Below are 13,879 nucleotides of genomic sequence, written 5' to 3' on the forward strand. Positions count from 1 at the left end.
TTGTTTCGATGCGGACAAGGTGATCTGTCGTGGATCTACCCTCTCTAAAACCGCACTGTAAGGGATCGAGTATCTTGCTGCTTTCAAGAAAATGGATGAGGCGACGGTTAATCATTTTCTCAAATAATTTGCATATACAACTTGTCAGAGCTATGGGTCTATAATTGTTGGGTGAGGAAGGGTCCTTGCCCTCTTTGAGAATAGGGATTACGATTGCTTCTTTCCAAACAGAAGGAATGTAGCCTGCAGAGAACAAGGAATTAAAGAGTGACAGTAGTGTTTTTTGGGTTTCGGGGTGTAAGTGTCTGATCATCTCATACATTAGCCTGTCACTTCCTGGAGCGGACTTGTTGCAACAGTTCAGTGAGGCCTGGAACTCAGCCATTCCAAATGGGCCATTGTATACTTCGTTGGATGTGCTTTTCCGATCCAAATTCATCTGTTCTGCTAGTCGCTGGTATTTTACAAATGTATCTGTGTAGTGAGATGTACTGGAAATGTGCTCGAAATGTGCTCCTAGACAATCTGCCTGATCCTCCAGGGTGTCTCCTTGTGTATTTAATAAAGGTAAGGGATGAGTTTCGCGGCCTTTTATTTTGTTAACCCTGTTCCAGGCTTTTTGTTCGTCTGTATATGAATTGATGCTGCTTATGTAGTTTTTCCAACTTTCCCGTTTAGCGCGGCGGCGTGTTCTTCTCCCTTGCGACTTGATCGCCTTGAAATTGATTAGATTCTCTGTGGTTGGTGAGTTACGGAGGAGATTCCAAGCCTTGTTTTGTTTTTTCCTGGCTTTCCTACACTCCTCATTCCACCATGGAATACGTCGTTTCGAGGGCGACCCTTTTGTTTGGGGGATACATACTGATGCAGCATCAATAATGAACGCTGTTATGTATGCTACTGCGTCGTCTAGGCTAAGTTCACAGATATTATTCCAGGGCAGCTGCGTTAGTTCGCGAAACTTCGTCCAGTCGGCTGAATCAACTTTCCATCGAGGAACATGTGCAGGACACTCACTTTGTTTTTTAAGGTTTAGGACGATGGGGAAGTGATCACTGCAATAAGGGTTATTAATGACATCCCACTGGAGATATGGCACAATTGTACTTGACGCTATGCTTAGATCTATCGAAGAAAACGTTTTATGTGTAGAGCTGTAAAATGTTGGCTTTTTCTTGTTAAGCAAGCAGAAACTTGAAGTGAATAGGATGTTTTCTATAAGCCGTCCTCTCGCATCACAGCGAGAGTCGCCCCAAAGTGGGCTATGCGCGTTTAGATCACCGACGACTATGTAAGGGTGAGGCAGCTCATCAATAAAGCTTTGAAATGTTGTGCTAGAGAGTTGATAACTTGGGGGGATGTATACGGACGTGATAGTAACTAGTTTATTGAATAGTACTGCTTGGATAGCAACTGCCTCCAGGGGAGTTCGGAGTTTCAGTTGCCGACAAGCAACGCCTCTGTCTACTACTATTGCTACGCCGCCGGACGATGCAACAGCATCATCTCGGTCCTTCCGGAAAATAGCGTATTGCCTAAGAAAGTTTGTTTGCGTAGATTTAAGATGTGTCTCCTGAACACACAGCACCTTTGGATTGTATTTGTGTAAGAGTTCTTTGATATCATCGAGGTTGTGGATCAGACCTCTCACGTTCCAGTGTAATATTTGTGTATCCATATTGTTTGTGTTTATGTGCTGTGTGTCAAGAGATATGAACTAGGTTGGCTCAAGGGACCTTTCCAGGCCCCTTGATGCGGGGTATTTCTTTTTTCTTGGCGCGCTCCAGGGAGCAACGCCGTTCCTTCGGCGTCTGAGATGCCGGCGAAGTTTTTGTTACATCCATCGCCTCGTCAGAGACGCTGGATGACGCCCGCTCAGCGGGCACTCTCGGGAGTTTTTCGGGCCTGTCTGCACGGGCAGTGGCCCTGGGACCGGCAGGCTCGGAGGTCTGCTGGTCCTTCGTGGTAGGGGGCGGAAGCGCAGTGGCTGCTCCCGCCAGGGGGGCTGATGGCGTAACCGTCGTCACACTCCGTGTGACTTGGACGGCCGCCGAAGGATGTAGCGCTGCCCCCCGGCGCGCCACATCGGTGTAGGAAGGACTAGAGTGGTTGTGGAGAGCGAAACGTTTACGTGCCTCTGGAAAAGATAGGTTCAGTTTGACTTTCAGTTCTATTATTTGTTTCTCCTTTTTCCACGAGGGGCACGATCGCGAGTAGGCGGGGTGATCTCCTTCACAGTTGGCACAGTGGTTTGGTGAAGTGCAGATGTCAGAAGCGTGTTCAGAAGAACTACACTTAGCACAAGTAGCATGTCCTCTGCAGGTTTGAGATCCATGCCCAAAACGCTGACACTTGAAGCATCGACGCGGGTTTGGGATGTATGGTCGAACACGTAGCTTGCAGTAGCCGGTTTCTATTGTTTCAGGCAGGTCGCTGGTTCCGAAAGTAATGATTATGTGTTTGGTCGGTATTTGTTTGTCATCTCGCGTTATTGTGATTCTTTGCACTTTTACTACGTTCTGGTCTTGCCATCCTTCTAGTAGTTCGCTTTCACTCAGTTCGAGAAGGTCATCTTCTGAGACGACCCCGCGCACTGTGTTCATGGATCTGTGTGGGCCCACTGAGACTGGAATTTCCCCAAATGCTACAAGTTTCGAGAGCTTGTCATATTGTGCTTTGTCACGAAGTTCGAGAAGAAGATCACCACTTCCCATCTTCGTTACTTTATAGCCTGGGCCAATTGCTTCCGTGAGGCATTTTGCTACAACAAATGGTGAGATCATTCTGACTGTTTTGGTATTGTGCTGACTGTGTACAACGTGGTACTTGGGAAAAGATTGCTTTGTTTGCATGAAAAAGGTGAAAGTTTCATCGGTGCGCCCCCTCTTGAGGGAGCGATCAGGTAATGGTGGAAAGTTGCTTGCCATATAGCATCGGAAATTTCGGCGGCGATGGTGGCCACCCACCACCGAGCCCAACAAGGGGACGCTACAAGGTTGGAAGAATACCTGCAGACGCCAGCCATGCATCGCCGCTATAACCTAATATATATATATACCCAAGGCAGGATATATTACACACGGTTAACCCTTGCCGCCAGGAAATACGGAAGTAATAAGAAGTGAAGAGAAGACAGGAAAGATGGAAAAGTGGGAGAGAAAGACGAAGATTGGAGAGGAGGACAGGAAAAGGCGACTGCCGATTTCCTCCAGGTGGGTCAACCTGGAGGTGCCGTCTATGTGAAGCAGAGGCCAAAGAGGTGTGTTGCCTCCGCCGGGGGGCCTTAAAGGTCCAAACACCCAGCATCGGCTCAACCGCCAGGATCCCCTTTTCCCCAGACACGGCTAAGCCGCGCACGGCTACACGCGGGAGGGTCCAACCCTCGTGTGCTCGGGTACGTGGTGTCGCAACACACCAAACGCCTGCTTGCGCAGACGCCCCTGCGGGGGACTGTCATAGAAAGACATGTTACTAATTTAAAAGAAATTGGAGCCAAAGCGCAGTACAACGTACGATTGCCCTCGAGAGGATGCGGACCTGAAATCAAAAAATCGCATAGAGCTTTCCCCACGACGTTCCGCCTGGCCGCCTGTTATGACATCGGCGCTGTCTTCAGCAAAAAAGGCTAAAGTTCATCCATGACGTTTCTACCCGCCAGGCATGTCGATCAAGAGGGTTTATGCATGGCGACCGCCGTTATCCTAACAAAGCAATGCTCGCCTTCTAAGCCGACTCGTTCGCAGTGTTTTACAGCATGCAGTCAGCGGAGGCCTCAAACAGCTCTTCCGAGAACATCGTCACAAAGGCGAAGTCACAGGCCTGCATTGACACGGACAGCAAGCGAGAAACCCTAATTAGTTAAATTAAATAGTGGTGTGATATTACATGGTAAAACTGCGATCCTAATTTGCAGTACGTCGTAGAGGGGGACTCCGGATTAATTTCGACCACCTGGCCTTCTTCACCGTGCACATAAATGTAAGCACACGAGTGTTTCCGCATTTGCGCCTCCGTTGAAGCGTCGCTGCCGCCAGCCAGATCGAACCAGCGACCTCGAGCCCCGCTATATACGCAATGCCACAGCCACAAAACTGCTGCGGCGGGTGAGAGGGAACCTTTCTAGTCAATAAATTATACTAATAATGGCGGCGGCAATGGGATTACCGCTCTTTCTCGTGACGCTTGTGTATTTGAATTGGATTTATTGATAGGAAAGACAGAGGTCGACCTGAGCTAGTGCGCTCTAGTTTGCTACTCTGCACTGGGGAAGAGGGAAGGGGAGTGAAATTACTTGGATGGATGATGATGATAAGAGAAGTGGTGAGTGCTTACGTACATGAGACAGTTGTCTTGCTAGAGCCGCTCGTCGAGCTTGGTGTCCTGCAGAAACTTCAACAATACTTTTGTTGCATGTATTGAAGTTTCAGTGTCAGGCCATGGGCCGAGGATAGCTTCCTCCGACAGTGGTTGCCTGCCAACGCTGGCTAAGAAACTGTCTAACGTCCTTCGCTCCAGCATATATCCTGGGCAGTCGCACAGTAGGTGTTGCAGTGTTTCAGGCGTCTGGCAGTGATCACAGTCAGGGCTGTTCGATTTGCCGATGAGGTGCGCGTAGCGACGGGTGAAAGCAACGCCGAGCCGAATCCTGTGTAGCAATGATGTTTTGCTCCGTGTAAGCTTCGGGGGCAAACAGAATTTACCGTCTGGGTCAATCATGTGTAGACGTCTGTGAATGTTGTCATAGCGGGCTCTGTAAGCTTTCGTAAGGTCCTGCATGAGTGCCTTAATCATGGAGTTGGTGTCAGGTGGCGAGTAGGCAATCCGTACTTCATCAGAGGAAGAGGGCGCCGATCTTGCCTCCCTGTCAGCGAGTTCATTGCCAAAAACACCACAATGACTAGGCACCCATTGAAAGGTGATCACGTGGCCACTTAACTCGGCACTGTGATGAAGTTCGACGATTTCCAGCACGAGCAGGTAGTATGGTCCTTTCTTTAAAAAACATTTTAGCGCCTGTAGCGCTGATTTGGCATCGCACAATATCGTCCATTGATGAGGTGTCTGCGTTCTCATAAAACGGACAGCCTCCCGTATTCCCACAAGTTCCGCAGCCGTAGATGTCGATTTGTGGTCTAATCTATATCGTTGAGTAATTCCAAGTTGTGGGATGACAAATGCGGCCGTTGTGGCAGATGGCGTGACCGAACCATCGGTATATACTTGTATACAGTCCCACTATATAATGTAAATATATGGGACAGGGTGAGCTGTTTCAAGCCGATGGAGGAAACGTGAAATTGCTTCATGATTCCGGGTATCTGAAGCCTCACTAATGGTCTTGGCAATGTCCATGGAGGTGTTTCGGTGATATCGGTGGCCTGGAATCTTGCAGGTATAATATCTTGCAGGTAAACCAGTTTGAACCAGTTGAACCAGTTTGGTTATTCAAGTTCACTTGCATAACCAAAAAATAATTACAGGAATACAGCGCAAACGTATATCCTAGAAAAAGTCAACGCTGCTGCTAAGCTGCACTGAAAGACTGCGGCTGTTACTTCTCATTAAGAGCGCGCGTAATTACAAACTAATTAAGCAGATCAAACAATAATGCGTGAATCTATGGGCTGATCGTTTTGTTTTTAGGAATGTCTAAAAATTGCCCATGCCAGAAAGCACATTTATTGGATTTTAGCTGGATTATTCGTCGAGGCAGGCATTCCTAGCGCGAAAAATGGAAACGCATCTTGAAATAATAAACAGAAATTCCCTAACTACCTTCATTTTAACTTCCTAATTAACTTATTCATAATAATATTGTTAATTTGCAAGAATTGACAGGTGCTACGGCAGAATCGTCCCATACGTTGGCTTCGAACAGCATCACATATGAACGATATTCTGTGGGAATCCAAAGCGTTCAAAGGCTTCTACTACCTATTTCTCCATGGCGCAGAGGTCAAGGCCCGTAAAGATTGCTACAAGTTGAAAAGCAAGCCAGTCTACTCGATCATTCTCCGTTTTTATACAGAACGACTGTAAGAGCATTTAGAGTATACTAGCATAACGCCTAAGCTCTGAGGCAATGCATATATTTATTTTTTAACCTTTATTCTTTGTTCTGTTGTTGCTCTTAGTTTCTAGTTAGGAAGTATAAACAATCTTACTTTAGGAAGCAATGCAAGCTGAATGACCATTTGAATGACCATCTTAAAAAGTGCATTGCCTTCAGGATTTCCTGAAGTGAGTGTGACAGGACCTCCTAACTAAAAACTAAGCAGCAGATATATGTATAATCTAGTAAATCGCTTGTTATAGCTATCAGGCAAAGAGTAATTAAATTGACGGGTGTGGATATTTGGAGCGAGTTGGTACATCTTCACGTACGTAGTGGACGACAAACAAAGGCGAAAAGAGAGAGCGAAGCCCAGGCGAAGTCACAGCGCTTCACATATGCTTCCCCTCTTCTCCTCTTATTGGAATTGTTCGCTTTTAGCTAGCTATATGTCAAGATGTGCCAGCTCATACCTCTTACAAACACAAGGTATGCGTAAATGCCGAGAATGCAAAAACGATGTCCCCCTAAAGGGAAAATATTCAGGAAAAACTAGACATATCGCATACGTGACAATATATATTACAAAACATAAAAAAAATTTAACACCTCGCTGTAATTACGACGAAGCGGCGTACGAGTCCCAGCAGGCTCTGCGGAAAAACGCAACGCAGAAATGTTCGCGTCAACGGCGAGCTGCGTCACCCACCGAATTCTCGATATGCACCAGTTCGGCAAAGTTGCACGGGCGACTTCCGGCTTCCGCATCAACATTTGCAGAACCGATTTTATGGAAGCCTATAAGATTCGAAACAACCGCCAGGACATCCTTGTACTGCTTGAAAAGTGGGAGGCTATCTTTGAAAGTTACTCGGCCACAGTCAGTATAGCGGAGGAGTACTCGGCCTCGCGGAACTGCAAGCTCCGTTGGGGCTGGCCGGGGAAGAAGGCAGCGCATCGAAGGCCATGACGGCGGGAACCTGGGCTCCACGCGCTGAGCCAGCCACGCAAAAGCTGTGGGTACACTCAAAGCGAGACACGTCGCCCTTGCGCCAAGCACCACCGCTGGAACTGTGGCCAGGACTGCGCAGTGCTCCAGTGATGGTCAGGCGGTGGGCGGAGGCTTCGACAACACGAGGCCGGTTTAGAGATCGCCTTCGATGACACGCTGTGCCAGCTGCGAGCTCGTTCCGCCTCCTGTGAGCCATCGTCTTGGTTTCTGCAGATGCAGCGAGAAGCCACGCCGAGATTGCACCAGCAGATCCGCGACCAGAATGCCTGACTCGTTGGCGGTGCTTTCCGCTGGAATATAAAGATTTCGCAACAAATCGCACATTTCGCATCACTCTTGCTAAATATTAGTTTATAGTTTCTTTCTCTACTATAATGTTTTTCATTCGCACACTGGATTCCAATACTAAGCACTTAACATGATGCAACAAAAAATCAAATTGTTTTGACATTCAAAGATTCCTTTTGGTGCAATAACCTCAAATCGTCCGATGACCGAAAAATCCGGCGTCTGCAGCGGAGAAACAACATCTAATTTCCCATTGGCTGTGACGTCACGTCACGTGCGCGCGTCGACGGCGCAGAGCGGGTGAAAGGGCACACCTGCTGGCTGCGTTGCCGTGCCATGAGTTGCGTGAGGGGAGAGGGCATAGACACGACGCCACGTCACCCTCGCTCTCGGAAGCTGGCGTTATCCGCGCGTTCCTTGTCCGCGCCAGCTTATGCACGCGTTCTAACTTCGCCTCGATAATCCCTATAAAGAACTTCACATATGAATACAGGATAAATTCGAAATGAAAAACGGTAACGGTAGTGGCTTTCGAAACTACCACCCAGGCTCAGAAGCAGCATGTCTTACCCACTGGAGGAAACGAGTGCCCCGTCAATAGCAGCGGCTCTATAACGTAAAACTATTCCAAACTTTTCGATACCGATTCTGCAACCGGCACTTCACGATTGGTCGAAAACTTTTTTAGACCACCCCCACTTAACCTGTCTCTCTCACGTCGTCACGAGAACCGTGATAGCTCCCAATCTGATATGACGTGTAGACACTGATTATGCATGATTTGATCGAAGAAAAGAAAAAGAGATATATTTCTGATTCGACCCCTTTTCGCCCTTAGCCCTCGGCTATTGGTCAAAAGTTTTCGGGCTGCACCCAATTCACCTGCCTGTAGCGCGACGTCACATAACCACAAGAACTCACGCGTCAAAGCGACGTGTACGCGATGAACATGCATTAATATGCCGAACAAAAGTGAATTTTCTTCTGAATAGCCTCAGGCTGCACCGTTCCGAAAGGAATAAGCGATGGCTGCCGCCGATCGCTCAGGCACCGGTGACTCGCACCTGCCGGACAGCATGGGTTTATTTGCGTGTAATATCACGTTTTCTAGCATTTACGATACGTTTATGGCCTTGTTCTACCAAATCTTCTTTGCTGAGGATCCACTGCAGCGTCATTCTTAAGCTTCCGTTGCATGCCGCCGCGATTTTCGCAAGCTAAGTAAGGGGAAGGGGACCAATCACAGACGCCGGCACCACCCTCTTTATCCGGTTATCGATTTTCAGTGCACTGGCTCGGCCCTATCGAATCCCTCTCCACTTGAGCCTGCTCCTCGCCTCTTGTCAGCCAATTAGATAAGAAAAGCAGCTTAGTGTAGGCAATGTTATTCGTTATTAAAGCAAACAAAAGTGACCTGCTATAAACGAGGATAGCGCTTGATTGGTCTGTTCAGACAACCCTGCGGGTGACCGCCCGATCCTTGCGTCGGTGGTTGCTCAAATTTGACGTCAGGAGATTGGAATAAAAAACTTATTGAAATAGTTTTACGTTATAGGGCCCCAGGTCTGTGCACTTCGGTGACTGACATTATACTACTTGGACCGAAATTGACATTGCCAATCCCGGCGTGACGAAAGCGCTGACGTGTACATCACCGCGCCTTATTCGGCAGCGTCCTTATTATATTCTATGGCAGTTGGCCAAAGTAGCGTGACGTCATGCATCGAAGTGCCCCGGCCTTGTGCTATCTAGGAGGCGTTGGCCGAGCGTCGCTCGCTTGCCCGCGAGCTCATCACTCGAAGGGCCACTCAGCGGTGATCAAATGTGCATTTATGCCTTCGCATTCACAACTCATAAGAACTGCTTAGATGTCCGCGTAACTGATTTTTATTTATATACAATCGAAGCCTCTAATCGTAAAACATGCGCTTGGCTACTGGTAGTTATATTCCGAAAATGGTCGTTACTCTAGAAGCGTTGTCAACAGCGGATGTCAGCCAACCATTGTTTTCGACGTTTTATTAGCGAAAAGAACCAGCCAGTGGGAAACACTCGGTGTAAAAGAAAAAGGCCCGTCCTTCCTCGGCTGCTGTTGCTTGAAAATATTACAGGCAATTCAATAAAGCAAGCGCAAGAACACACGCTCGTAATGCAAGCACATTGTCGTTTATTGTTGCATTTGTCTTTCTCCAGTATATGAAACGTACATAAGTAACCATCAACGTGCTCATGTATAAACAAGTTTCAGGATTTTGCACACCCAGTGTACAAAGCACACGCAGGTTTATATTGAAATTAGCCCCAAGTGAGAAGTACTCGAAATAACCCTAATATCGCGCTCGCGCGACAGTCCCCCGCGGCCCTTGGCCTATGGTGCCACCGAGATGAGCGCGAGCTTTCACCGGAGCACTGCATGAACCCTATACTTTTCGGCTATCTCAATCAGAAACACTATATCGCTTCGGTTACAGAACTTGTACGAATATTCACCTGTCCGCGGTTCCGTTGACAAAGGCGCGTGGCCAACCGTGCCTGGACCAAAGGAACGTCGAAACGGGCGCAGCCGCGAGAAGGAAGGATCCCCGGACGCGAGCCGCGTTTCCTGCACCGACGAGAAAGTTGAGCCCGCCAGTAGCCGTGTGCGGGCACTGTTGCTGGTGCCTGAGTGCCGCCGCACGTGTTGTCTTGCTGAAGTGCGTGTCGAAATCCATGGCCAGTCATCCTTGTATCCTGGTTCAAGGTGCTGGAATCGGACTGAGGCCGTTGCACCACGATGAAACACGAGGCCTCGCTAGAGTATTGTCGGCGTTGACAGTGAATCGGCTGCAGAGAAGGCTTTCCCACTTGCCGGGCCCTAAGGTTTTGTCGGATATTTTAGATGAAGCACTGCGGAACGAAGAAGCCTAGCTGCTGGTTCCACAAAATGGAGCCGGATGCGCAGTGCACGAGAGAGCTGGCTGCTTCGTTCATTTTCTTCTGTCCGCGCGCGTCGAACACTTTCTAGGAAATATCTTGAGCAGTTGCCTCTTTTCCAGGGGATTGTTCTTATTACTGTCATTATTATAAATATTACAATTACTATAATTATCGATGTCAAAACACAGATAAATAGCACGCAGAAGGAAATATTTATGGAGCAGGCTGGCAACAGCCATCTAGAGGTGAAAACGCCTGCCTACTCCTTAGGCAGGAGGGAACAGAAAAAGTTTAAGACGGGAAGAAGAAAATTTGAGGAATTTATAGCTGTTTCGGAGAGATAATCTTACCTTTTGATACGTCTTTTTCTTATTCAGTTCTTCCTGATAAGTTTCAATAATTTATGCACTAACTGCAATTTCCGTATACCATATGAATATTCGCCAAACCCGCGCAGTAGGTATGCGCCATCATAGAATGAAAATGAAGTAAAACTAAAGAAAGAGAAAGATGGGAAGTCACCTGGACTTGACTAAAACAATAACAAAGTATAGAATGACCCAGCACGAACAGAATAGTAACGCAGGAACACAATAAAACACGCAGGTCGCACGGATTACAGTAGAATGTAAAACATACAAAAGAAAGCAAGGTATTCTGCCTCGCTAAAGAAATGACCGACAAACGGGTAGCGATGTCAATTTTTTGTAGAGAGTTCAGAAGTCGCCAAGCAGCCTGGTCGCATTGAGAAGCACAATAACTCTGGAGGGTACCATTACAAGACGGAGAGGTGCCGTTACCCCGATGCTCACAAATCGCTTAGCAGAGAACAGCAAGCGATCGACAGGCAGATACTGGCAGGATCCTTCCCGCACCCATACCTTCAAAACAAGATGTACCCGGAAAGGTACAAGAAGCAATGTAATTTTTGCAAGCCTCAATTAGGCACGCTCCAACACGTCACTGAGTATGCGATTTTGTCAAGGCAGTCCCCCCACCTCTTACTTGCCCCACTACCCTACCCCATCCCTCATCCACCCTTACCGAGCGATGAGATACCTTGCTAACCAGCCCCGCCCTGGAAGAACAGCTCGTCCTGATCTCCAGGGGCCAGGCGGCTAGGGAAGCATAAGGGTCCCGTGAAGAGGGAACCACTTCCATGGACGGCGTCTAGGAATATGTCGAGCTCGGCTCAACAAAGATGTTTCTCTCTCTCTTACTCGCTCTCTCTCGTGTTTCGCCCGTTGTGTGCGATCCTCCTACGGGTAAGATTGACGTCAAAAATTACCGTTCTTAGTTTGCAATGAAGGTTGTGGTTTATGGAACTGAATCACTGACAATATGTTAAAAAGTTATTGAAATTTAGAGGAATGATGCTCCCAGTGGAAGCTCAGTGGCCCTCAACTTCTTTTCTGAAGATAAAATACCGTGCTGTTTAAATAAACAATGGAAGAAACTAGCTTTTCGGACACTACTTGCGGCAAAATAAAAGAGCAATACCTTTAGCTAAGTAACCTACTGAGTTGAGTTGACGGGGTTTTTCAATATCCCTACAACCTACAATAACTCCCAACCACCAAAGAGGATTGGTCAAAAAAGAGTCAGATAATGCAAAACTGGAACATAAATATTACCGCAATATAAGTTTCTAGCACTGCTCTGAGAGCGCACGGTCTCTGTTACAATGTTTACATACTTTATGCATTTTGGAATAGCGAATGGAACGCCATCTGTTAATGTTGATAATTTTTTTTGCCAAATCATATTAGTTTTGTGTAATGGGCATGACTCGAAGGCAGATGATCAGCAACTGAATAAAAAGCTTTGTTCCACGTTGGATTATATTGTTACGTGCGAACCGTTCACTTAGATATGCAAGACAGATCAAGGGAGACGTTTGGCATTTTTCCGGGAGCAGTCCAATGGTAGCCCACCGAACGTCGTCGTCCTCTTTCTCCACCCTCCGTCTTTTCAAGTGAAGCTTTATTTGCCTCTTCCTTCGACTTCTCCACTGCTGCTGCTGCTGCTACTGTGGGCTGCTGTGGCTGCTGCTGTCGCGCACTCCTTCAGAGGCACGAGTAGGAGAGGAAAGGCGACGGGAGAAAGTCGTTTTCACACCACCGCGTCGAACGTGCACAATACCCTCTGCGGCTCCCGGCCTCTCGCCCCTTTGGCCGCTTGACAGCTGTATTTTATCCGTGACTCCCCCCAGAAGCATTGCAGAAACTGCAGCGCTTCCCTTTCTACTAACGTGCGTGGCCAGAGGGGACGCAGATAGGACTGTAGAGAGGAGAAGGATGAGAAGAGGGAGTTCCCATAGAAGAGAGGGGGGAGGTGATGTGAAAAGGCAAGGAAACCCCACTACTATACGACAGTGGTTGCGGAGACAAAGGATAAGCTTAAGTTCAAGGTACGGTACAGTACGTTGCTGCGGCTTCTGAAAAATAAACGCCCTGCAAATATGCCAAGTGAACAACCTATGCGGGGCGCGCAGCAGCAGAGCCGCAATAATTAAAGCGCACCGCAGGATCCAGGAGACACTACGGAAGCGGTCGACAGTCAAATCAACAATTCTGTGCCCGCGGTGTTAGCTTTGCGGCTATGGCATTGCTAGTGGTCATGGATTTGATCCCAATCGCGGCAGCCACGTTTAGACAGGGGCGAAATAGAAAACACACGTGCACTTAGATTTTGGGACACGTTAAAGGACATCACGGTGTCAAAATTAATCCGGAGTCCGCCATAACGGCTTGCCTCATAATCTGAGTGTGGTTTTGACACGTACAAGTCCCATAATCCAGTTCCAGTTTAATACTTCTGCCACAATGCAATGTGCCACGTGAGGCAATGACAACGCTCAACCGTCTCAGAGGCTATAAAATATGTGGCGCAGAACAAAGCCTCAAGCAAACACCTCTCCCTGTGTGTTCTGTGTACTACGTAGTCAAACAGCAGTGGTGCACGCAAGGTAACGTTTAACATCAACTCACCACTCTCGACCCGCCGTGGTTGCTCAGTGGCTATGGTGTTAGGCTGCTGAGCACGAGGTCGCGGGATCGAATCCCGGCCACGGCGGCCGCATTTCGATGGGGGCGAAATGCGAAAACACCCGTGTACTTAGATTTAGGTGCACGTTAAGGAACTCCAGGTGGTCGAAATTTCCGGAGTCCCCCACTACGGCGTGCCTCATAATCAGAAAGTGGTTTTGGCACGTAAAACCCCATAATTTAATTTTTTTCACCACTCTCGTATTAACCTAAACGTTCAAGAAATTAAAGGGACCCTGAAACGATTTTGACGATTTTCTACAAACGTACAGATTCGTTAGAGTAGGTTCTTCTGATCATTAACTGACGCATCTAAGTGCTCTGCGTAAAGAGTGTAATTTATTATAAGGCTTTAAAAATGCACATCACTGCCGATCGCAGCACACTGCGCGGCGGAATTTTAAACCGCCCCTACCCATATAACGCAAATCACAGATATGACGTCAGTGCGGCATGCTAGCCGATTGGTTGACTAGGGCGCGTGATCGATAATTTTACCAACTTTAGTGTAAACAAATGCTGTTCGTAACAGTTGGAATGTTAGTTCATTTGTTTTTATAAGAA

The 13,879-nt window shown here is 47.7% G+C and overlaps 1 protein-coding gene across 1 annotated transcript; it reads right to left on the reverse strand.

The window, feature by feature from the left end:
* Positions 1 to 6,690: 6,690 nt before the first annotated feature.
* Positions 6,691 to 10,247, reverse strand: LOC142567930 (uncharacterized). Its single transcript, XM_075678018.1, has 2 exons — positions 9,843 to 10,247; positions 6,691 to 7,354 (listed from the first exon to the last, which is right to left on the reverse strand). Exons 1-2 carry the CDS (start codon positions 10,061 to 10,063, stop codon positions 6,934 to 6,936), a joined length of 642 nt encoding a protein of 213 aa, XP_075534133.1. The 5' UTR covers positions 10,064 to 10,247; the 3' UTR covers positions 6,691 to 6,933.
* Positions 10,248 to 13,879: the final 3,632 nt, after the last annotated feature.

The sequence above is a fragment of the Dermacentor variabilis genome, unplaced genomic scaffold (assembly GCF_050947875.1).
Source record: "Dermacentor variabilis isolate Ectoservices unplaced genomic scaffold, ASM5094787v1 scaffold_15, whole genome shotgun sequence".
In the NCBI taxonomy this organism is placed as follows: domain Eukaryota; kingdom Metazoa; phylum Arthropoda; class Arachnida; order Ixodida; family Ixodidae; genus Dermacentor; species Dermacentor variabilis.

Bases quoted from the DNA above. Each gene is read 5' to 3' on its own strand.
- LOC142567930 (XM_075678018.1), bottom strand. From the start codon at position 10,063: ATGGATTTCGACACGCACTTCAGCAAGACAACACGTGCGGCGGCACTC. The intron at 7,355-9,842 runs GTGAATATTCGT...TTTATATTCCAG, and splicing joins GTCAACGGAACCGCGGACAG to CGGAAAGCACCGCCAACGAG.